We start from the raw sequence: 25,926 nt of genomic DNA, 5'->3' as shown, positions 1-25,926 counted from the left end.
GCAGGCGGAGCTCAGTTGGTTGGGTGGTGTCCCATGTACCAAAAGGCTGCTGGTTCCATTCCCAGTCAGCACACGCCTGGACTGCGGGCTCGATCCCTGGTAGGGGCATATAGGAGGCAGCCAATGGATGTTTCTCTCTCTATCTTCTTCTCTCTGAGCATGTCCTTGGGTGAGGATTAAAAGTTCTTTATAATAAAGTAAAAATACTCTCCCTCCTGCACTATGTACTGTTTCTGATGTTTCCCCCCGTCCTGAGGACCCGAGCCTCGCTCTGGCTGCCAGCCCATCAGCCTGAATAGCGCCCACAGTTCTCCTGGAGGGCAGGGGTGCTGCCGGCAGGCTCGCCTTGTCCTGTTACCTGGGTGGGTGACTCCCCCTTCACTGCTGAATGTCCTCACTGAATGTACAATTCTGGAGGGTGGCAATTTTATTTTCATTTCAGAACTTAAACTGTCTTCATGTCCCCAGCATTCTGGGAATAGAGGTGACCTGGCGGGGACTGAACTCCATGTGGACAGAGCGCCCTCTCAGCACACCAGCGCCGTGACGGTCCCCCTCCCCTGCACCTGCCGCCACCGTTGGGAAGTCGGCTGTCGGTCTGACTGCCCTTCCCTTGTGATGGGCCATCTGCTCCCTGTGGGTTTACTTGAGATGTTCTCTGTCTTTGGTTTTCTGATGGTGTGTGTAGGTGGGGATTTCTTTTATTTTCCGCTTCTGATTCACCAGGCTTCCAGATCTGAGAATTCTCGATTCTCGGATTCTTCACTCTGGCTCCACACTTCCCCCGCCACACTGCCTTCCCTCCTGGTCCTCAAACACACAGAGGGCACATCCATCCCTGCTGCCTCTGGCCTCCAAGTCCCTCCATCTTTTCCCTTCTTTTCTCGCCGTCCCTGATTCCTGCATTCGGCGTTCTTTCAGCGCACGAACCATACAGCACCGACCACTCCCCTGCCTCGGGTTTCCTCTGCACTACAACTCCTTTGGGACGAGAGCAACCCCTCCCCCTCCACCAGGAAGTCTCACAGAAGACCAGGGAATGCTCCCCTAAGCCTCTAGGGACTCATCTCCTTGGCTCCAGTCCCACACGTACCCTCCTAACAGCCACAGCAGCCGTGCACGGGGATGGATGTGTAAGTAGAAGACTCCTTTGCTTTCGGAAAGACGAGCCTCTGCTGAATTGTTTCACCATGCTGACTTCATCACTTCTAACCTCTGAAGTGCTGACTGGCTTTAGAGTGGGCCCCTCAGGCCTATACTAGCCACGGTCTCTGAACTTTGGTAGGGTCAGCTGACTGCATGCTGGGAGCAGCTCAGTAAAGGAGAGTGCTGCTTTCACTACTTCCCAGCTTGCCATGGCAACTACAGCAACTATTTGTGAGCTAGAAATATGCCAGGGCAGACTTGCAAGCTTCATTCCCACCATCGCCGGGACACGCATGCCTGTCATTTACCCCTGGCCTGTCAACTCCTGTGTGAACTTAGGGCTTCTCCTGCTGCTGCCCCAAACCCACAGCCCCTCAGAGGCCTCCAGAAGCCCCTCCAACCAGTCACTCCTGGTCTTTCCAGTATCTCAAGCAGAACCACCTCCCTGTGATTGACACCGCTCTCTCCAGGCCTGCTTCTGCTGCATGTACAAAGGACACATCAGGACACGGAATCTGGTTCCAGCTGGAATCACACAGTGAGGACAGGCCCTTGCTCTGCCCCAACACAGCACCTCACAGGGCCTCGGTTCCCCGTCGCAACTGGTGGGGAGTGAAGCGGTGGAAGTGCACCCGGGAGAGCTGACTGCAAGTCACAAGAGCTGGAGAGCGTCTTCAGAGCCCCCGCGATGCCATGGAGAGGACCCAGGAAGACCTGGGACCTGGGGCCAGGTTGCTTCCGGCTCCCTGTGGAACCAGGATTAATACACCTTCCTCACCCTCCACCAGCTCACCAGTAGCCATAAAAGCTGAACAAGCTCGCATCACAAGGACCCTGGTCATGGCTCACATCCCTGAGCTCGTCTGTCTGGAGGACGAGGACTGGAGTCGTATATTCTTTCCCTGAAGCCCCAACCACACTGGCAACCTTCACTCTTGCAGACAGAGAGCTAACTGTCCTTTCCTCCTCCTTGCCTTCACCAGGAGACACTCTCTGGTTCTCTCCAGCATCCATACCCCCTATCCTGAAGGACACACCGATTTTCCTCAGGAGCATCATTCCCTCACCCATCCTAGTCCCAGTCTGAGGGGGACTGACCCTGCTCTGGCAACAGGGAGAATTTTCACCAACTAAAGTCAATCTGAAAAGTTCCCAGTCCAGCCCTGGCCGGTTTGCTCAGTGGTTAGAGCATCGGCCTGCGGTCTGGAGAGACCTGGGTTTGGTTCCCGCTAAGGGCATGTACCTCAGTTGCAGTTTGTCCCCGGCCCTGGTTGGGTTGTGTGGGTGGCAACCAGTCCATGTGTCGCTTTCATGTCAATGTCTCTCTCTCTCTCTCTCTCTCTCTCTCTCTCTCTCCACCTCCCTCCCTCTCCACCTCCCTCCCTCCCTCCCTCTCTCCCTCCCACTCTATCTGAACAAAATATCAAAAAATGTCCTCGGGTGAGGATTAAAAAGAAAAAGTTCCCAGTCCAAACTCTCACCCTCAAATCCCAGAATAGTACAGGAGTTACAGAGAAATCCTCCCTATACCCTGGGCTATGAACTGGGAACATGAGGTGGGTGGGTACCCAAGACAGCAGGACCTCAAGCTTCTGAGGCTGGAGGGCGGAGAAGAAGGACCCACAGGGCAGGGCAGTGCAGAGGTCCAAGTCTTGGTGATAATCTCTGAGCACTGGATCTAGCTGGACTGAAGGCAGAGCTACCTGTCTCTACTGAAACTGTTTACAGCACAGCATCCTAACCAGACTGCATCCCCAGCATACTCCACACACGTGTGTGTCTGTGTGTATGTCTGTTTTGTGAGCCTGTGTATGGGCATGTATGCAGGTGGGTCTCTGTGTGCACACAAGTGTGCATATATGCGCACACATGTGAATGTACACATGTATGTGTGTGTGCGCGTGTGCGTGTGTAGTGGTGCGTGCTGGGAGGGTAGGGTTCCCACCCTGCAGCCTTCACATCATCCTGTCTATCACATAGTCACCTACTCTAAATCCAGCCCAGAGCCCCTCCAAGGCTATTCACCCCCTGCCCTTGCTCATGTGAGAATCTGCCTGTTTCCCCAGCTAAAGCGTGAGTTCCATGGGAGCAGAGGGCTGGGTCTGTTGGTCCACGCTGCTCCCCAGAGCTCGCTGACACACAGAAGGAGCTCAATAACTAACTGGGAACTGACGGGAATCAAAGGAAGAAAACCACAGACCCCAGGGCTGCAGTTTCTCTAGCCTCCGCAGTGAGGCATCTCTGAGCACTGGAGCTCGGCCACCACCACTACAGGTTCCAGGTGCAGGTCTGAGTCAGGTGCTGCAAACACAGAGGTAAGAGCTGCTCCTAAACTCTGACAGTCTGCACAGGAAGCTCTCAGATAACCTTAAATTTAGTGAGACTTCACTCACCATGCAACTCAAGAGGGCACCAGACCGGTACTTCTCAACTGGGGCTGTCCCTGGGGGATTTTAGTAAAATACTAATGCTGCCCCCTCCCACCTCCACCTCCACAGAGTCTGGGGGGCCTGGGCATTTGTGGCCCAACTTGACACACAGGCCTGAATGGATAGACATCTAGTGGGGCCCAGCCCTGCCTCCCACAGACAGGTGATTCTTGGAGTCTCTTCACTCTTTCTGAGCAACATCTGGAGAGCTTCAGCAGGCCTAGGCCTAGACCCTTCCTCTGAGAGATAAAACACAGACATGAGCAACTTCACCCAGCATGGCAGTCACAGCAGCCAGTGACCAAGGGACAGGGTGAAGTGGTCCTGAGGAAAGAATGACCATGTTCCCTGAGCAGGAACATCTGAACCATGTTTTCAAGAATAAAGAAGAGTTTGCTAGGCAGACAACAGGATACAATATAAAGTAAAAATCAGGCATCTGTGGGACTCCAGACTGTCCCCCAAGCACAGACAAGACTTGGAACTCTCCTTCACCACCCACTAGCCCTGGGCCTTGGGACTTGTCCTCCTGACCTCATACACTCAAGCTCCTGAGCAGCTGCTCAAATTTACAAGTGCAAAAATAAAAGAGACTTGCTTCACCATCCAGACCTACTCTTGGGCCATGAGGATCTAAGAGTTAAAACAAAGTATTGCGACACTTCTGGGAGGGCTCTTGCTGTCTGCATACTCTGACACGTGGAGCTGTGAAACTGCTTTCTCCATGAGCTGGCATTACGCTGAGCCCATCATTCCAGGCTCACAGGCAAGGCTCCCCCCGTGTGCAGCGCCACTCCAGAACCGTTGAGTGCCTCTTTCCCATGGGCCCTGCTCCCCTTTAGAATCTGCTAAAACAACAAAAACAACAGTGTGGCCAAGAACTTTAAAAATCAGCATCCTGCCCTGACCGGTTTTGCTCAGCGGTTAGAGCGTCGGCCTGTGGCCAGAGAGACCCAGGGTTGGTTCCCGCTAAGGGCATGTACCTCGGTTGCAGTTTGTTCCCGGCCCTGGTTGGTCGTGCGAGTGGCAGCCATTTGATGTGTCTCTTTCATGTTGATGTTTCTCTCTCTCTCTCTCCCCCTCCCACTCTGAACAAACAATGGAAAGATGTCCTCCGGTGAGGATTAAAAAAAAAAAAAAATCAGCATCCTACATGATGCACGATGTTGCCACCCACAAGCTCTGGTCTGAAAAGAAGCCCTGCTCCTGAACCACCAGTACAAGGACACAGCTGGTCACAGCTCAGAGAGCTCTGGGTGTGAAATGAAAGGCAAGCTCAGTTCAAACCCTGTGGATCTCACATCAGCCAGATGACCATGGATACTACTCAGCCTCGGTAGCTCTGTCATGTTTGCACCCTGCTTTTGGTAGTGGGACCTACACGCGTCCAGGACACCGTGCTGACTTCCTGTTCCACCACATGCCTTCAGGGGTGCAGGAGGCCACATACCGCAGCACCACACTATCTTCAAACCTAACCTGGGCACAGAGAATGTCTCCTTCACCTTCCCACAGGGGCATAAACTAGCCTGTGGGAAAGTGGGCAGCAGAGGGCGGGGCATAGCACCCCATGAATGCCTACTGACAGCACTCTGTCCTGCTCCATGAATGCACAGTAGATTCACTTCGAGGCTCCTCTGTGCTCTGCCCTCCATGTCCTCGGGAGGACCCAGCCCATGCCAAACACCCAATAAATAAATGCTTGTTGAAAGCTCCAATGAATGAGAGGAAAGGAGGATGAAACCAAGGGCAGAAAGATCAAGCAGCTTCCGGCCTTCTTCTCTGAGGGCCCATTCATAGGGAGCACGCGGCCATCACCTCTCACTGGCCAGCCTGGTTCATCCCTAGCCTCACACATTAATATTCATGTGCACAGGGAGGAAGTCACAGAACTAAGCCATCTCGGGAGTCACTAAGAAACCAGCAGCACCACCTGCTGCCCCTAGAGCGGAAGAGGACCTCTGCCCTGGCCCAGGCAGTGGGAGGGTGGGAAGAGAGGAGGGCCTGAGCCAGCCAAGGTCTCTGAATCAGCAGGCTGTGAGCCCTCCTCATACCAGGTGGGCTCTTTGTGTGTGTGGACAGCGGAGGAAGTGCCCCGCTGACCTGGCAGGCTCCCACTTCGCTCCTCTCAGCCCCTACCATTTCCTCTCAAGGCTATTTGGCTAGGCTGCCCTCAGTGCCGCTTGGAAAGAAATGGTCATGGCAGGGCTGGCTACAAACAGTGGCTTTCAAAATACTGTTTCTCTCACACAGAGGGTGCAACTACCAATCTATGAAGAGGGCCCTCTAACCTTTCTAATGCATGAAGGTGTTCAGGGCAGTGGGGTGGCCCTGAGAAGTCTGGCACCTAGCAGACTTTTCTGAGACTGATCGGTAACCCTGACCCCGCACCGTGCTCTGGAGCTGCGTCTTGGAAGATGAAAGCATGGGGACTGTTCCGTGCTCTGGTGAAACCGGGAGCTGGCCTCAGACCACGACCTCAGCACTGCTGAAGGCAGAGTACTGAACGTGCGAAACCACCTTGTGCACAGCGGGCTGCTGCGTAATGGTGGTCCAGGCCTGTTCTAGCCCACTGGAGTCACATCGTTTAGAGCGTCTAATGATGCCTGGAAATGCTCATTATATATTACAAATGCAAATCTCTCTCTATATGTATCTACCTATAGACACGCACACACACAAAGTATATTCAGTATGACCCTGACCACATAAAGACAGAAGTACCCAGAAAAAACAAGAAGCAGGTGAGCTGACAGCGTACCACCGGCTCTCTCAGCGCCGGGGTCTGAGATGGCTTTCTCAGGACCTGCACAGCAGAAGGCCTCAGGGCTGTCTGGGACAGAGGAGAGCTTCCAGCACTGAGGGTCACAAGCTCTGAGCCTGCCCCTAACCTGCTGTGTGACCCCAGAACATGAACAGCTTCTCTAGGCTTGGGTGGTCTGTTTCCTCCCCAAGTAAGGGGTAGAAATGCCAAATGCATCAAAACCAGACAGAGGATCCTGGGTGGGAAGTGGTGAAGGACAAGGGGCAGTCCACAAACATTTTCTTAATTTTTAAAAATCATTGTCAACATTTAAAAATTAATAGATGTCAAAAATAAAGGTTTCAACCTTTTCTTTAAAAAATTGGATTCATAATAGCCCCAAAGTCGAAGTAACCCAAATACCCACCAACTGCTAAATGGTTAAAAAAATGTGTTATCAATAAAATGCTGTATCAGTCAGTCATTGGAAGGAATGCAGTAGGGACACATGCTAGTATGTGGATGAACTCTGAAAACATGCTAAGTGAAAGAAACCAGTCACATAGGCCACATGTAGTGGGCTCCCATTACATACATGAAGTGTCCAGAAGAGGCAAACCCAGAGACAGAAAGCACACCGAGAGCCAAGGCGGGGGAGGTGCAGCGGGAAAGACTGTTGAATGGGAACAGAGTGACAGAAACACCCTGGAATGAATACTGACGACTGCACCATATTGTGAATGGTTAAAACAGTGAATTTTATGTTACATGCATTTTATCTTGGTTAAAAATAAATTGGAAGAGCAAACCCATGTGGGTGGCACCAGCTGCCTTTCACCAACTGCACCCGGCCTCTGGCCAGAGCCGGGCCTATGCTGCCTGCCGGTGCGTGAGCACCCTGGCTGCTGGAGGTGGTCCTGCCCCACCAACGGGAGACGCCCAGCTCCCGGGGAGGGTCACGTCCCTGCCACCAGCCAAAGGAAGGGCTGGGCAAACGGGTTCATTTATAAAATCTTTATTTCACCTTTCCCAACCAGGTAACACAAAAAGCAAACACGGGTCGAAGGGGAAGCTTGTATCCCTCCTATCACTCTGGCCCTAAAGCCCCTCCTCAGAATCTACCTGCTTACTCAGCAGAACTCCATCTTCTTATTCTCACCAGGCTCCTCCCAGGGAAAACTAGCCATTAGTATAATGATCAACTACAATTTTGAAAAGGGTTGATAGTCTTTCCTGAAGAACATCCTTATCCATAACTTAGGGTGGCCATCTCTTTATGGAAGAACTGTTTTTCAGACTTAAAAATAAAATCAAAGCCACTGTCTGAAAGGGCTTGCTGTCCCCAGAGGCAGTGCCAAGTGGGAACTTCCAGCAGACCTGCCTTTACTGTCCTGGGTGCTCAGAAAGACTTTACACCACAAGCTCCCTGGGGCACAGCACACAGGCAATGGACCATGCACACTAAGCTCCCACAAGCCTTGGTGCTGGCCTTCAGTGAGCGAGATCTGTGGCCGGAGGGCTCCTGCCAAAGGAAGCTGGGGCTCTGTCTAGGTCCCTGATGGCAAAAACATCACCCAAGGACACCTGGGGCCAACACTGTCTTCTGGACACATCCAAGCACTTGGCAAGACTGCCAGGCCCTGAGTAACCAGAAATCCACCCATTCCCACTTTCCAGCCCCCACCCTCCCAACTCCCACCCCAATCCTTTGCTACCCAATTTACTTCAGGAAGGTCCCTGTCCCTGTCCCAAGTGCACCACTGCATGCTCTCATACCTCTCACAGCCAAGCCTCTGATGGGAATGCTCTTGCCTCTTCCTGGCCTGGCCACTCCTGCTCTCCCCTGAAGGTTCCTTCAAGATGCCTGCCTCACTCTCCCCCCCCCCCCCCGCCCCAACTCCTGATATAAACCCCGCCTCCTGAGCTAAGCCCTGCCCCAGGATGCTCTCATAGAACTTCCACCAAAGCCTGGCCCAAACACACTGCTGCTGTACTGCAGTTCCCGTGGTGCCTACACCTGCCTAGATCCTCGAGGGCAGGACTACTCCCTGTTTGTGTCTGGGTCCCTGCGAGGCAGGACAGAGCCTGGCATTTGCTACATTTTGGCAAACATCTAGGGAACCCAACTATATACAAAAAGATGGTTCTAGCTGGGGAAACATAGACCCCAAAGATACAGGCCACAAAATATACAATTCAAAGTTCCTAGACAGAAAACCCACAGATCATCCATGCTCAGGGCACCCAGAGGGTGAGGTGGTACTTGCTAGACTTCCCAGGGTGCAGGCTGGGTGGGAAGCCATCATGAAGCTTGCAGGTCAAGCCCTGTACCCAGCAATCCGGAATCCCATGTGCCCAAGATTTCCATCCAGATTACACCAATCATGCTACACTCATTATTCAAAATCCTCTTACATTTGGCATTAAACAGAACGTAAAAGTGTTCATCCTAGCCTAGTAAACTGATTTACTATTGCATTAAATAAGAAGAAATTACAGCAAATGTATCCCCTTTTCATTAGCAGTCATGTTGAGTACATCATAATTTCCAGCTACTTACAGCAAGCTAATTTACATGTTTCATGCTGTGTATTACAGTTTCTTAGCCTGGGTGCTGGGTGCAATTCTGCGGCTGGAGAGCAGAGAGAAAGTCAGCTTTCCCTCCACCAAAGCAGACCACCATTCGAAACAGGATGAAAGGAGAATGCTGTGCCCCAGCCCTCAGGCAGGGAGCAGCAGCCTGGTAGACATTCCAGTCGGGGACTGCAAAAGCCTGAACACCCACCACCATCGACCAGATTCACTCCCACCTCTGCCAGGTGACAGAGAGCAAGAAGCTCCACCCTGCTGCCCCTCACCCATCCAACAAGCACGCACGAGAGATAAACAAGGGGATCTTTACCAAATGATGGCCAGGGGTTCGAAGTGCTGGCTGGGGCTGCTGGCCCACCCCAGGGGTTGGTCTGGTTAGCTGAGGCTGGTGGGCCCCAGGGCTCTGCTTTCTGGGCAGCAGGGCCTGAGCTGGGGAGGGCGTCCATTAGATCCAACAGAGTGGTCTGCTGTGGGTAGGAGCCGGGCTTCTGAGACAAAGAGAAGAGGATAGGTGTGACTTTGCCACAGTAACAACAAATGTCCACGTGTTGCCATAAGTATTGCCCATGCTTCTTACTAGAGCAGAGGCCCTCTGAGAGGAGCCAAGAAGACCTTGGAAATGGAGCAGCCCCATCGCCTGCCCAGTCTGTACCTCTTTGCCCCTCAACATCACCATAGCCACACTGAGCTATTTACTATGTACCAAATGACCTGCCCGTTTTCCAACAGTCCTAAGGCTTTTCTGCATGACACCAGTTTTGCTCCAGGCTTCCTCCTCCTTCCAGAATGCATGCCTGCCTTGTTCCCTCCGCTGCCAGCCACCATCCAGGGCCCTTGCTCCTGGGCACTGCCCAACTCTCCTGCTCCCAAGGCTGTAGCCAGGGCACCTTGGGCACTGGAATATGGGAGGCCACCGGAGCCCCTAGGCCTGAGTGCATGATGAGTTTGCCAGGAGCAAAGCCATGTCCTGGGCACGTCGAGGTCCGAAGCAGGAAGTCTGGCACAGAAATGATGGCAGCAAGGAAGAGCACAATAGTGAGGGCTGACCCTGCACCAGGAAATCGTTCCAAAGCACCTGACATTTAGCTTCCGTGACGTAACTAACAGCCACTGTAACTGTATGAGGTGGGCTCTACTACCTGCATTTCACAGGGAAGGAACTGAGGTACAGCTCAGCAGGGGGCATGGGAACCTAGGCAATTAGGCCCCTTGCCCATTTCTCTCAGGTGGTCTCAGGAGGCCAGTAACAGCCTAGGTGGGTGTGTTTTCAATTCCGTCCTCACCTCACTCTTGCTCAGCACAGGCCTCAGGATTATTTGCTGAATGGACAAACTGGTGTGTGGGAGAGCTCCACGGGTCACGTGCGCACTGCAGTGGGTGGGGAGCCCTTCAGCAACAACTGTGGGACAGTCTCAACACACTCATCTTCTAGCAAAGCACTCACCTCTTTCTTTTTTGGAACTTGAGCAGTGTCTCTCCGGCTTTCTTCCAGGGCCATCTGTAGTCTGAGGTCGTCACCCCGCCTGAGGCGCTCTTCCTGTAGAGGACAGTGGACTTGAAGCTGGTGGCCACTGCAGTGACATCACTCGAAGAACAAAGCAACAGGGCCAGAGCCAGGAAATGCAAGACTGTGTCATGTGTTATTTGGAAAGAGGGTCTGGAAACACCTTGCAGGACAGTGATCTTGTAACTCCTGCTCACCCCACACACCTCGTGCGGAGTCCCCCTTGTCCGGGTCCCAGGGAGACTGGGCACAGGCACCGCACACTGGGGAAAGGGAATACTTATTCTAAAATGTCTTTTTCTTAAAGTTAAAATGTCTTTATAATTCTAATTATGAAAGTAATATGTCTCCTTTTAAAATTAAAAAATCTGGCAACCCAGAAGGAATACTCTGCATACTTCCAGAAATTACTGCACATTTTCTACGCTTTCTAACAAAAATGATTCATTATAGTCACCATATGCAAATGACTGAGCCATCCCAGCTTTTACATAATGATTAAACGTAAACAAATTCATTATATTTTATTATAAGCCTAATAAATCATAGACATGTTATTAACTAGAATGAGCCCAGCAGATCACCTGTATGTCCATCTCCCTGTGGTAGCTGACTTGTCCCTATACACCACTTCGAAGTGAGAAGGTCCCCCCACGCCCCCGCTCGCTGCACCTGACTCCTCCTATCCTTTCAACCAGAGGTCAGTGCAGACAGACCTGATAAATGCAACTGAAGGGCTGACAGCTTTGAAAGGTCATTTCAATCCTTTCTTTCCTTCCTTCACCATTTTAAAGAAATGTGTGTTTATTAACGAAAAATGGGAACTGAAAAAAATTAAAACTACACATACTTCCATCATCCAAATATAAGCACTCATATTTCCTGGAGCATTTCCTTCTAGCCTCCCCCGCCCCCCTTTTTTTTTTCCAGTGTTCAGACGCTGTTGGTTCGTCTTACCAAACTTCTCAGGGCTAAGCCCGACTGTGAGCCCACACACCATGTGTCGAGGAGGCTGTGGACACTCAGCTCGTTCAGAGCAAGCCCATGAGGCTTGGCCATGTCTGCAAAAGTGTTTCTGGGAAGCACCTTTGAGTGGTTTGTCCCTTGGCGATGTCTTCCCTGAAAACCTTTCCTAAACATAACTTTGCGTAGGACCCCCTCCCTGACTGGGGGCAGTAGGTGACAGAATACATTGGTGGCAACACAAGTCATATCTCGGAAGCACATGCAAAGCGTGGAGGGCAGGACAGGTGTCTGTCCTCCCTGTGCTCCACACAGGCCTGGGCACAACCTGCTCAGCCACTTCTCTGCTCATGGCAAGCGCCAGCTGTAGCTGCAGTTCTTCTTCTCCGCTCGTCTGGGGCCGGGCCTGCTCCAGCTCGGAGGACACCCGAGGGGAAGTGGCTGTAGGGAGAGGCAAAGGACAGGTTCATGCTCAGTAGTTACCCGGTCAAATCACCGCCCATTCCCATCTCACACCCACAAGGTCTGGCAATAGTCCAACAATATGCGGATATTTCAACGTTTAAATCAAGTAACGTCAAGTGTGGTTTCACAACTGCCACATGGCGCCAACCGAGACCAGATGCCTCCAGGCACATGCCCAGTGGTCAGGCCTTCCGAAGATTCGACCCTCAGCCTTCACTGCAGAGCTGCTCTGCTTCGAGGAGAGAAACTCATTTTCTAAAAGACCGAGAGGGTGGCTCTTGAAAAGCTGGATCAAAGAACATCAGTCCAACAAGTGCAGAGCCTCGATGGACCAAGAGCCACTCAAGGCTCCCCTAGCATTTAAGAATCATACTTTGTATCTCATGGCTGTAAAGACCATGGAAAATGAAAGCCAAACATTTCTGCAATAATCCTGAAAACTTGTTCTTTTAAGTATAACTGTACATTGACTTGAAAAAAACAAACAAAAAAGAAGCATATGCTAGTTTAAACTCTTGTAAGCAGCTTCCAGAAAGACAGCTCTTACTGAAGGGATGAGAGGAGTTCCGAGCTGACGCGACAGACCCTAAGGAAAGGAGTGATCACACAGTCACGCTCTAAGTCAGGCTGAGCCTCCGGAAATTAGATATACAGCTTTGGGAGCAGGTGCCTAAGTGTGTGCCCATCTCTGCTCTCACCCCAGGCGAGGGTCCACAGCTTGTCTGAAATTCTCACAGGAAGGTCTGCCATCTGAAAGAGTTTGGAACCACTGTCATATCGGTTCTGTCCTCTGTCCTCCCTCTGGGCCTCTGTGCATGCTGTCCCTCAGCCCACTCACCTCCTCCTCAGTGCTCAGAGCTTCCCCACTCCAGGTCCTCCAGGACTCCCCTCCCCTCTGGGGCGGGTCGGCACTCTCCTCTCTCTCACAGTGCTCACCCCCTTTCTGCACTTTGGTAGGTCATGTCAGAAGGTACACTACTTGGGGAAGGCCCAGGGCTGTGTTCTCACTATCACACCCACTCACAAGGTTTTCCAGAGCAGCTGGCAAATAGATACCAACTGACTGGATGGATAGATGCACGCATGTACAAATGGATGACGAGCAGACAGCTGGGGAATTCAACTTCATGGATGATGGGTGATTGTTTGAAAATGCTTTAAGTGTGTATTAGTTTGCTTCCTCCTTCTGTCATTATGTCCATTCTAAAACCCAATCAACAGGACTCACCCAAATCCTACTTCTGCCTAAATTCTAAATTTCCAATCTTAACTTGCTTCTTAGGATCTGCCTCTGGGAGAAAGTAAAAGGTGGGGAAGGCTCCCTGACAAATGAGGTTCCAGATGGCTGGTACTAGCTGCAGTGATGAAACGGGAGAGGAGGGCTAGAGACAGTCAAGGCCGTGGCAGTGATCCACAGAACCCGGTGAGGCCGCAAGGGGCTCCGGAAAGGGCGAGGGCAGTGCAGGCCAGGGGACTGGGATGGCCTTGCTTTGTCACACAATTAAGAAAAACACATAAAGCACACGGCAGCAAGGTTTCACTCAGAACAAGCCAGTGGTGTGAAGCACAATGTGTTTGCTATGACTTATTATCAAGCAAAGAACCAGCACCCAATTTTAAAAAATATTTTATTTTACTGATTTTTTAGAGAGGAAGGGAAAGACAGAAACATCGATGTGAGAGAGGTACATTGATCAAGCTGCCTCCTGCACGCCCCCAACCGCGGATCAAGCCCACAACTTAGGCATGTGCCCTGACCGGGAATTGAACCGGGACCTCTCAGTCCATGGGATGACGCTCAAGCCACTGAGCCACACCGGTCGGGCTCAAAATACTTTTTAAAGAAAGCCAGCAACCAATTGTCTCATGTCTGCTGCTATAAAAAAAATACATATTCTTCTAAATAAAATCAAGTCAAACCCCAGCCTAGTGCACCATGATATTTATAAATAAAGCTAGATGGTATCAATTTGTCCTCAAATCCACCTTAATAATTTGATTTCTTAATAATATACCAAAACAAAAATACATATTTTTTGGTTCATTTCCAAACAGCATTCATGTCCATCAGTACTTAGGTTAGGGCTTTCTTGTGCTCTAGAAGCAAAGACGTCACCACCCAATTGGTGGAAGCAAAGGGAGCCAGATGCTCTGGGGGACACTTGTGGGGAACAGTCCTGGGAGGCGATTCTGGGAGACAGTCTGGAGGACTCTCCTCAACTGAATGTGGCCCTTCTGTCCACGTCATCAACCACCCAGACTGCCCTTTCCCAGCCTCCTCCCTGAGAAAGAGCCACTGAGGCTTGCTTCACAAAGCACTCAGTTTGTCACACACACAGCACATCTGACATCCTTCATTTACTACCGAATGGAGAGGAGTGAGAAAAGAAGACCTCGTATCCCACCCCACACCCCGGAAAGTGCTCTGAACACGGACCCGCACCTTGGCAGGGACAGCTTCCACTTGGCAGCACTCCCACAGGCCCGGCTCAAACAGCCCAGGGATGAATGGGACAGGGCTCTGAACAGTGACCTGGAGAAATGAGGCCTCCCTTGTCCTCTGAGCCTTTCAGCACATCTGCAAGGCCAGGCTGGCCTCAAGTGCAGACGTGCATGTTTGTCTCTACCATGAGCGATGCTGTCAGTCATGCATAGCCGGCACACACGGAAATGGCTTACCACATCAATGTGGAAATTAAAGACAAAGGGTATTCCCCTAAAGGCTGTGGTTTTATAAACGGAGGTATAAGCTCTCAGTTCCGCAGATGCGGAATTCACAGCCACCAGCCCTGCATATCAGCTGAGCCGCACAGAGGTCTCAGCTGTGAGGGAGGCGCCAGCAGAGATGTTCTTGCATTAGTGACAGCATCTCGGCCCCACAAAAGGCCTCTTGTACCCATGCACATGACAGTGAACACAGACGTGGCTGTGAGATGGGCCTGAATGGACCCTTCTGACCACTTGAGGATGGCCCTGGCCCTATTCTGAGGGTCTGAAGCTGCACAACTCACAGGGACTCGTGGAGAAAGCAAGTGCCTGAGAGACTGCCCACTCTTGGGTCAGCTGGGTGCTTACATACCCAGCCCGCTCTGGGGAGAGAACAGAAATTGTCAGCGTGTAAGCCAATCACTACAGGAGCATCAGGTTCCCCATCGCCCTTCTTCTACTGCTAAGATCCCACTGAGAAGAGCTCAAAGCCTTCATGTGCTCTGGCCAAGAATGATAAACACAGGTCGGCCTCGCTTTTATGCTTTCCGGTCTGCTACGGTGCCTGAGAAAGCTTGAGGGGAGAGGTTGAACAGCCTGTAAAAGCCCAACATTTCCCTCAAACACAGGCGAAGAGGAGACCCCCAGGTGCAGAAGACAAGGATCCCCACACTCACTCTACTCCTGCTCCAGAGACTGCCAGGTCCAAGCCTGATGATGCCTGGACCCCGTGCTGCGGGAAGGTCCGCATTGCCCAAACATGCCCCCAGAACAAAGACTGAAAGATTTCCTAACAAAGATGCCTCAGCTGGTCAAGTTGGAGTAATTTTGAAAAAAGAAAGCAAAGCAGTCAAGGTAACAGAAAAACAGGAAGTTGCTTCTTCTCATCGGCTAAGTTTTGCTATTTTCCTAGAAGGCACTTAAACAGCTTCTACAACCACATATGCTGATTAACGGGAACAGACACCATGGGACGTGACTTTACTGTCAAATGGCTCTTTGAGGTGACAGCATGACTTCTGGTAAAGTTCTCAGGTATGTGGGCCTCATGCAGGCTGAGGGCCTCATGTCCATGTGTCCCCAGCTGAAGATGGACACACAGGCACATATGACATCTCAGGAAGAATGTAAGGTCGCCAGGCCTCAGGGGCCCGAGAAAACACCTGGGTTCAAGCACTGCTGCCACCACTCATAACCCTGTGCATGTCAGCTGACAGGGACGGTCACCACCACGCACTAGCAGTGAGACCACATGCACACAGCCTGACCTCTCTGGGCCTCCTCCTTCCTCGTTTGTGAATGGAGACCAATGGGGCGGGTAGGTCAGGTATGATTCAGACACAGCTGGCTCTCCCCAGAGGACATGCCTTGCCCCAGGTTACTGTTCTCTGCTTCATCCCATGACCACCAGACCACCCGGGGACCAAAGCTCTTTTGAGCACTCCCATTTTCTATCTCAAAGAGTAGAAACCATAAATGGGTAGCCTGTTGTAGCTCAGGCCTTCATGGGGACAGGACTGTGGCTCCAACCAGGCCATGGTCTCCACCCTCTTCTTTCTCCACTGTGGTCCTTTGAGGGAGGGGCTGGGAACTCACACTGAGCTCAAGGCCAGCTTCTGACTCCAGTGACCAGTTGTCCAGTCCAGCTAAGTTCCTTCCTCATTACCACACTGCAGTGAAGTGCTTACTGAGTCTTCCTCACCATGGCAACATCTTCCTGTGGTTGTACAGGCCATTTCCTGAGTCAGTGCCCTTGGCTACTGAGTACACTCCCACCCACAGTGGGGCCTGAGCTGAGGCTTCTAAATCCACTCCCCACGGGAGAACCTCCAGGCCCTCACTTTACCTTTCCAGGGAGGAAAGACCGCTTTTGGTTTAATGAGGCAAATTATGAGAAAATAAGCTCAGATTACCCCAGGTAAAATGAAAAGAGGAAAAGATATAAATCCATGGTGGAAAGCCAAAAGGGCACGGGATGAGAAGTATAGCAAACTACCATCACCCAGATCACTCTCAGGCTGTGGGCAGCGTGGGCGGGAGGGTGTCTGACTTCACAACAGAGGGACAAACTATAAGCACCTGGGGCTACAGATGACCCCTGCCTGTCACATGGCAACAGCCCACCACCCATGATGGTCTTGGCAACACCTCGAACTTGATTACAATCCAAACTCTGGATCTGTTTCCCAGTTCACAGAAGTACAGGGCAAGGATCAAGCCAAACACCACACAAGGCAGCTCCTGAACAATCCTGGACCGAGGGACACTGAAGGACAACTGGCCAGGTCTCCTGCATATCAGGGTCACAAGAAAGAGGGAATTCGCTGCAGTAAGAGTAAAGGGACAGGACAACCAGATGCAACATGTGGTCCTGGGTGGTCTAGGTTCACACAGATCAGCTGGAAGACTCTTTCAGGACAACTGGCACAACTGTGTACTAGGTATTAGAGGACACTGGCATGAATGATTTGTCAGGTGTGGTAATGGTTGTCACTTCCTTTTCAGAAAGAGACCACATTGACGTATTGACGGATGATGCCCGTAACTTCTTTCTAAATACTTCAGCATAAAAGGAAGTGAGAGCCATTCCTCTCCCCAGGGGAAACAGCTGTTGACATTTTCTTGTGATTCCACCCAGAAGAGCTCTTCAATGCATATGCCATGTGTGGATGTGTGGGTGCGTCTTTCTGGCATGTACCTGCAGGGAACCACGTGTGTGTGCTGCCGTGTGTGTGTGTGTGTGTGTGTGTGTGTGTGTGTGTGTCTTGCCTTGGCCTGACCTAGGCGGAGTGTTTTAGCTTAAGAGAGGCAGCCAGTGTGGAGGGCAAGTCCCAACACCTGGGCTCAGATCTGGGCTCTGCCACTTCTCAACATGTGACCTTGGCCTAGGCAGGTAATTCTGTGCCTCAGATTTCTCATCTGCAGAATGGAGACATAGTACCTGCCTCCTAGGGAGGCTGGGAGGATTAAAACAGTTAATATGTGAAAAGCACTTAGTTCAGCGCCTGGCCCATACAATACATGTACAATACTTGCTAGCATCTCAATGAACCCTCAGTCCAGGATAGGGTATTGCCCCCTAACTTACAGACCATATCTGAGGGATTGAGGTGAGGTGACTTGCCTAAGGTCACCTAGCTAGCGAGAGAAAGTCTGACCCTGAAGATCTTGCTCTTTATTATCAATCCTCTTCAGAGGAGGTACCTAGGACCCAAAGAGGTTAAATGACTCACTTATAGCTGGTGGGAGAACTCAAAGCCAAATCTCATGCTTGCTCCTAGCACCCTAGTGGGGCTCTGAGACCTCAGTCCTTTATACTCACACACACCAGGGCCAAGACCCCTGCAGGCCTGAGGCAAGGCGCTGCTCTCCCGAGTGCATTTTAGTAAGGAGGGACAGCACACACATCAATACAGCAGGGAGAGGGCGTTCGAGGACAGAGGAGTGCTTGTTCTGTGTGTTTGGAGGTCAGGGGAAGTCTTTCTGATACGAGACAGAGAAGCAGCCTGGGTCGAGGGGGTGGCAGTGAGGAGGCCAGGCATACAGCAGGTGGGAGCTTCGCTCATGGGGGGTGGGCTCTGAGACTGATATAGGAGAGGGTGCACAAAGGGTCAGATGGAAGAGCCACAGCTGTTCCAGAGGCCCCTGAAGGGGCTTTGGCAAGGTCTAAGCAGAGCAGTGATGCAATCTATCTGGTCCAGGGAGCAATGGTGGAATCTTGGGCAGGACTGCAGCTTTGAAGGAGGTGAGAAGTGGCCAGGTTCTGGATTAACTGAAGTTCTATTAAACTTGGAAACATTACTGGACCAGCCAGCCAGAGGCCTGGATCATGACGACTTTCAGTAGCATGACCTCATCCTTCCCCCTCCAACAGGGTACAGTCGTGATGTTGCTACAAGGTGTAGTCTCAGCACCTGGAGTGCTTTCTTCTGACCAGGGGTTGTGTCAGAATTGGCCCCCCCGAAATGACATGTTGAAGTCCTGACCCCCAGCACTTCAGAATGAGACCAAATTTGAAAACAGGGTTGTCACAGATACAATTAGTTATGAGGTCACACTGAAGCAGGGTGGCCCCTAATCCAATATGACTGGTGTCTTACAAGAGAGGAGACACAGGTGCAGACACATGAGGGGAGAACGTGTGTAATGATGGGGGCAGGGCGGGAGTGCTGTGGCTGCGAGCCAAGGACACCAAGGATTGCCAGCCACCACCAGAAGCTAGGACTAGGCAAGGACAGACTCTCCCTCACAGGTTTCAGAGGGAGCAGGCCCTGCAGACACCGACACTGAACTTCTGGCCTCCAGGTGGGTGGCACAATCCATTGTTTAAAGCCACCAGGTTTGACACCTCCTTACAGCATGCCTAGGAAGTTACCAGCTCAAAGCCTGTCCCAGAGCACATCTGTGCCCCATCACTACCTCCCTGCACACACTGAAATGGGCATCCTCACCAAGAAGGGAATGGACCCCCCACTCTCCCGGCCCCTGACTTAACCACCCCCCAGTGGTGATCACCTGCCCCCTCCCTGCTCACTAGCCCATCCTGCCCCTGGGCACCTGTGTCAATGGCCTACACTCAGCTCCTAGAATCCTCCAGCTCCTCCAAGCCTTCAGAATGTCCATTCTCCCTGTTCCTCAAATGGGAAAGAGAAACATGTCCTTCTCTATGTCAGCTCCAAAGCTGTCTTCTCGAGCAAGACTTCCCCAGCTGTGCCATCAGAACGCTCCACAGGGCAGGCAGACACCTCCACCCCACCCCTGGGCACCAAGAGCAGGTTGGTGCTCGGCACCCTTCACAACCGGTGCTTATGCATTCTACACTGTTGACCTATTTGCAGTCTGGTCATCTCCCCAACATGGCACAATCCACACTGGCCTTGTTCCAGACACAGCTGAGTTCAAACACATGTCAGTTTATTTTCAAGTTTAGCTTCCAGTGAAAACGGTGGCTGTGGTTCCCAATGGCACACCTCACATACCGTCACCATACTGGTGCTGCCGCCTCCTTCACAGACAGAAGCTGAAACCCAGGGAGGAAGGAGGCAGACGCAGAACAATAGCCAGGTTCCAGAAGGAAGTGGGCTGATGACTGAAATGGGGGAGGGTGCAGCAGAGAGAAAAGGTAGTCCTTTTATGTGTCTGCATGATTCAAAGCTCATCCTCCATCTGAAACAAAAGAACAAGTCTGTGCTGTTCCCCTGGGCTGCAGATTAAGCCCTCTCCATTACAAGGTCCCAGCCTGTGTGCAGGAGAAGGGAATGCTTGTCCAAAACATAAAGCAACTTCTTCTCATTGCTGTTTTTCCAGGGGTCCCCAAGGTTCCTGTCACTTTATCCCCTGTGAAAGTTGCTCTTTGGGCGGAACTGGGAGCCACCCACAGCTCTCCAGGCAGGAGTCTGGGAGGGAGGTGGGGGAGGTGAGGCTCTGAACATTGGCACTCAAACTAGTGAGGAGGCACAGGGCAAGGCTTGAACTTCAACAAAGATATAATTTATCTCTTTTTTAATTCAATCAAAACTTAAAGAAGTTAAATTCCTATAGCAGTTTCTTAGAGCAGTGATTTTCAACAGGTGTGTCACAACAATTTTTTAAAACATTCAATACCTGACCTCTTTTCCCTTAGATTGTCAAATAAAAAAAAATGACAACAACCAACACAGCAATAGCCCTCCAGTGTGAATGAATCAAAATTATACCTACTATGCCCTGTCCGGTGTGATTCAGTGGTTAGAGCATCAGCCAGCGCACCGCAAGGTTGAGGGTTCAATTCCAGGACAAGGGCAAGTACTTTGGTTGCAGTTCAGTCTCTGCCCTGTTCAGGGTTGCGAGGGAGGCAACCAATCGGTGTGCCTCTTTCACATTGATGTTTCTCTCTCTCTCTCTCTCTCTCCACCTCCTTCGTACTCTATCTGAATATAGATGGAAAAATATCCTCGGGTGAATATTTAAAAATAAATAAATAGCCTGGCCAGTGTGGCTCATGATTGAGTATCGACCCACGCACCAAGAGGTCACCAGTTTGATTCCCAGTTCAGGGCACGTGCCCAGGTTGTGGGCCTGATCCCCAGTGGGGGGCATGCAGGAGGTGGCCAATCTATGTTCTCTCTCATTGATGTTTCTATCTCTCTCTCTCTAAAATCAATAAAAAAGAAGAAAAAATTTTTAAATAAATAAATAAAATAAGTGTTCTGGTAGCAATTTCATTACATTAATAATGATCTTTCAAAAATTACAGTGCCCATTTTGGGCTTAGGGGCACTGAGCACTGTCATCCTTGGCTGGGAGCCCTACAAATGGGCACAAGATGTTTGGGGAGTCTTTGCAATGTTATAGAGAGAAAACGATGTTCATACACTTTTCCCATTAATCTCAACTCACTTCTGGGAATTCTAATCTAGCCCTGGTTGGTTTGGCTCAGCAGTTAGAGAGAGTCGGCCCTCGGATGGAAAGGTCTCAGGTTCAATTCCCAGTCAAGGGCACATACCTGGGTTGCAGGTTTGATCCCCAGCCCTGGTTGGGGTCAAAAGGGAAGCAACTGATCGATGTGTCTCTCTCACATTGACGTTTCTAGCTCTCTCTCTCTCCCTCCCTCCCTTCTACTCTCTCCAAAAATCAATAAAAAATAGTCTTGGGTGAGGAGTAACAAGAAAGCAAAACAAAACGTAATATAAAGAATCCTTAGAAACACAAGCTTTCTGCAAAAAGACATTTACCCAACTTTGTTTACATCAGTGAGACCCTCAAAGCAACTCTGAGCAAACCAGCGATAATGAGCAACCTGTTTACAGAGCATGCTCTTTGTGCAAAGCAGTTTTTGCAGTGTACATATTAGCATATGTAATTTACACCATAACCCAGGAGCGAGAACTATCCATAACCCCATTTTATAGATTAAAAGACTTAAACTTGCAGAAGTTTGTAACCTACCTAAGGTTTAACCTTTAAAAAGGACTGTAACTGTGAAGCAACCTGGGAAATGCATGTAGAAAAGTGGGGGCGAAAATCAGACTGCTTAACTGTGTTATTTTTCCTGGGAACTGCTGGTAAGGAGTGAACTGAGGGCGCCCTCTGTGGCCACGGCCCCGTGTCCGCTGTGGCTGCACTCACTGTGTCCCAGTGTGTAGGATTAGAGCATCTTAGTGGCCACAGAGGCTCTGAACCGCTTGCCCAGCCCCCACCCCGCACTACACTTGGTGCAATGTCCACATGTCTCCTCTGCTGAACTGGAAGTCCCCCAAGTGCAAGGCCTTGGTAGCCGACTGAGGGGCTGGCACACACAGACTTACAAAATAAGCAAATGAACAAACTAACATTTTGAAAAATGTGCTTTGAAAAATGTCATGTGGCTCTGAATGATACTTGTACAAGATTGTTGTCCTATTATCTGCCTAATATAAAACACTACATTCGTTCTGTTTTCACGGAACACTAGTCAGACCTGGGAGCAGATCTGTTAGCACAGCTGCCTCTGGGGGATGTGGGTCTTGATCTGGCCTTCGATTCCTCTCCAGACTAAGAACCTGCTTGCTTTGTCCATAGACGATGGCACAACAAAATCTCACAACTGGGGCTCTAGACTGCCCGTGCTCCCAGTCCAGGCAGCCGGGACCCCAGCACCGAAACGGCCGGGCTGTCTGATGTGAACATTAGGAGTGACTGACTGTTCAACATCAAATCAAGTGAGGATGACTGAGGAACCTTCACCCAGTGGAATGCTGAGTACAGCTGTTAAAAAGCTTACAAAATTGCAGAGAAATGAGAAAATGCTTCTCTTATAATGTTGTGAGACAAAAAGCAGGGATGTAAAGTTGCATCTATGATGTAACTGTAACCCTGAAAAAGAAAATGCTTAAAAAAATTTTTCCAGGAGGAAATATATTAACATGGGAAATATACTAACATGGGAAGGACAGTTGTCTGTGTGTGATGAGATTATGAGATATTTCTTCTTGCATTTCCGACACCATCATAAGTGAACATGCATTACTTGTGTAACAGAGAAACTGTAGAGTCTGTATTTCACAGCCATACCCCAGCTGCCTGTCAGAACTGGAGAAGGAGGCCACCAAGAACGAACTCGTCCGAAGGAAGTTGCGTATTTTGCTGAAAGCGGGACTGAGCCTTCCACTAGCAGTCAGCAGGAGAGGACTCATTCAACTGGCAACATCCATTTGAGCTGCTGAGAGTCGGGAGTATTCCTGCTGCCCATACCTTTCTCAAAGGACAATGCTACTGGTCAGCAGTGAAGGGAGAGTGGATGAAGAAGTCTTCAACAGAACAAAACCTCACTGAATGGACCACTGGAGCAGAGGTGCTCAGGCCCAGGCACACACTGCAATAGCCAGAAGCTTTAATCCCTGGACGCCTGGTGTTCCAGAGGTTCCAACTTGATTGATTAGACCTGCAGCCCAGGCTTTGGGGCACTGCTGGATATTAAACATCTCCCAGGCAGACAGCTTGAGAGCCGGTGGCTTAGGGAAAAAAGAAAACTGGCAAATGAGGAATAGCATTTTATTACTAACCAATAACTACAACTATGAATCATACTGTTGCTAAACGCAACTTTAAAGCATCAAGAAACTACACAGATATGTATAATGTCTCTATATTGATGAAAGAACCTACACAATGAACTTTCAAGATGAATGCTCATGCCTGGCCAGACAACAACAGAAATGAGCACATCACATAAAAACACTCCTCCCTCAAAATTAGATTTAGCACGCGTGCATTAAGTAGGTTTTGCTGAGCACCTCTCCAGGGCCAGGTGCTGCACACTGAGCACAAACAAGGCCCTGCTCTTACGGTATCTTAGTACAGTGAGACAGAAAAGAAAGCGACTGGTGAAGAAAGAAATGAAAATTTCTCCAAAGACAATAGAACATGATGCAGAGATATTGAATTATATGCACTATTTTCCCATACAAAGAGAAATCTTATCTTTGGACTTTCCCTTTCACTTTCATTTATATAATTTTTAAATGCCCCTTAAAGGTGACTACATGAAATTTGCCAGTAAGCTGCTATGAACCAGACACTGGAACAGCTGTGTGACTGCTATGGAACTGGACTTACACTCCTCTTCCCTCTGCATACCCCATTCCTGATAGTTTATTAAAAATAGTTTATCTGGCCCTGGCCAGTTTGGCTCAGCCGTTAGAGCGTTGGCCTACAGTCCAGAGAGACCCGGGTTCAGTTCCTGCTAAGGGCACGTACCTCGGTTGCAGTTTGTCTTCGGCCCTGGTTTAGTCGTGCAGGTGGCAGCCACTCAATGTGTCCCTTTCACGTCTATATTTCTCTCTTTCTCTCTTCCTCTCTCTCCCTCCCACTCTATCTGAACAAGGAGTGAAAAGATGTCCTCAGGTGAGGATGAAAAAAAAAAAGTTTATTTACCTATACTGCCAAGGTCACTTTAAAGACAAGTAGATAGATATAAATATTGTATTCATAACTTCAATTTTCTATGGCACAAGTCAACATCAATCATTTAATTAATAATGATCAAAATGGCCCTAATCAGAAATTTTGATGGCTGTGTTTCAATTTTATACAATAGAACAACATACTCTCTGACAATCAGAGGAGCTCCTTAGGATCTGGGTTCCTACTAAGTAACAGTTTAAATAGGGATTCCTGCTTTTAACAACCACGAAAGTAAGAATAAAAAGCAGCACACAGGCCTGGCCAGTGTGTTGAGCATGGTCCCGGTTCAATTCTCGGTCAGGGCACATGCCTAGGGTGCAGGCTGGATCTCCAGTAGGGGGAGTACAGGAGGCAGGCAATCGCTGTTTCTACCTTTCTCTCCCTTCTTCTCTCTCTAAAAAATCAATAAAAGCATTTTTTTTAAAAAGCATCACACAAGATGGACCCCACACAATCATAACATTCATTTCAATAGGTATACACTGTATATTCAAACATTTTGTAGGACAATTTAAAAACTGCTTTTTGTTGCTGTTGTTAATCCTCACCTGAGGATCTTTTTCCATTGATTTTTAGAGAGAGTGTGGGGAGGGGGGCATCAATATGGGAGAGACACATTGACTGGTTGCTTCCCGCACAACCCCGACCAGAGCCGATTGGATCTGCAACTCAGGTATGTGCCCTGGAGTGCCCTTGACCAGAAATCGAACCCTCAACAACTTTGGTCCATGGGCCAAAGCTCTAACCACTGAGCAAAACTGGCCAAGGCAAAAGCCATTTTTTAATAGAAAAGTAGGAGGAACAGTGCTGTAAAAAGCCTGGGTTCAAACGCTGCCTTCAGCACTTATGCCTGAGTGGATCTGGGTGAGGAGTCTATCCAGTGTCCTGATACACAGTACCTGGCCTGCCACCTCCTCAGGCAGGTGTTCCTCCGGAGGGAGAGCAGAGGACACCCTCTCCCCACCTCTGGCCGTCTTGGGCAACTGCTGACCTGAGCAGCTCAGCCATCAGCAGCCTCACTCTGACACACTCGGATGCCACTGAAGACACAAGCCCATGTGGCAAGAATGAACATTTTTAATGTTTTACCCTGGACAGTCAATAAAACTGTCATCTCCAAGTGTCTGCTGGCATCACTGACCCCCTCCCTGTGATCCTATTTTCCACTGAAGAGTAACTGCAGAGCAGGCTCAGCGTGTGGCTGAGTGACACTGCTCTGCTCCTGGGACTTCCTACCTGCCAAAGAACCAACTTGCTCCAGCAAAATGAGATGTCAAAAGAATCCCATCTCCCACCATATTTCTAGTCTACACCCCTCAGAAAACAACGCCATGATGCAGCCCAAAGTCAAGTGGAAGGCCCCTGAGGGCTGGCTGTCCCTAGCTTTTCCTGATATCAGGAAATCACATGACCAGCAGCCAACCTCCTCTCAGCCCTGAGTGTGTCCCCCAACCCTTTCCTGGGCAGTGTCACTCAGCCCTGCGCCTCAGCGCTTCACTCCCCTCTACCTCCCATGCTCTCCAGAGGCCTCAATGGACCCAGGCTCCTTCCAAGACCACACCCCAGGAGGAACATGCTGGTTAATTCTGATTTGTTAAAAGCAATTAATATATTTTCCCACACCCTCAAATTTTCAAAACAGATCAATATGACTCCCCTTCTCGAATGCCTAATTTTTATGAAAATGTTCTCTTCCACGCATGCACATGCTCTGCCCCCACAGTCTGACTGGCACAGCTGGTGCCAGTGCTGAGGGTCCCATGCGGAAGAGAACCAGCTTCCCTGCAGAGTCCAGGAGGGCTGGCTATTTCTGGGCCTTCTCAAACACACGTGGGAAAGAAATGACGTACACCAAACTTTCAGAATCTCTTCTCTAAGAATGCCTGACCTCCATGGAAGGAGTGGGAGAGCCCTCCATCCCCCCACTTTCGGCGAGAGCCTGTGCTGCAGACTGG

The 25,926-nt window shown here is 50.2% G+C and overlaps 1 protein-coding gene across 4 annotated transcripts in view; it reads right to left on the bottom strand.

The window, feature by feature from the left end:
- The window catches only part of EPN2 (epsin 2), an 88,867-nt gene that overhangs the window by 13,040 nt on the left and 49,901 nt on the right, over positions 1-25,926 (bottom strand). For 2 of the 4 annotated variants that reach the window (XM_036278379.1, XM_036278377.1), the window contains 3 exons: positions 11,706-11,818; positions 10,355-10,447; positions 9,221-9,395 (listed from right to left, as the gene is read on the bottom strand). In XM_036278379.1, coding sequence (XP_036134272.1) covers positions 9,221-9,395; positions 10,355-10,447; positions 11,706-11,818 — 381 coding nt within the window. Of the gene's footprint in view, positions 1-9,220; positions 9,399-10,354; positions 10,448-11,705; positions 11,819-25,926 lie in introns of all 4 variants that reach the window. The other 2 variants (XM_036278376.1, XM_036278378.1) reach the window with 1 other exon arrangement.

Source organism: Molossus molossus, unplaced genomic scaffold (assembly GCF_014108415.1).
Source record: "Molossus molossus isolate mMolMol1 unplaced genomic scaffold, mMolMol1.p scaffold_m16_p_27, whole genome shotgun sequence".
Classification (NCBI taxonomy): Eukaryota; Metazoa; Chordata; class Mammalia; order Chiroptera; family Molossidae; genus Molossus; species Molossus molossus.
This window is presented reverse-complemented; position numbering and strand designations above follow the sequence as displayed.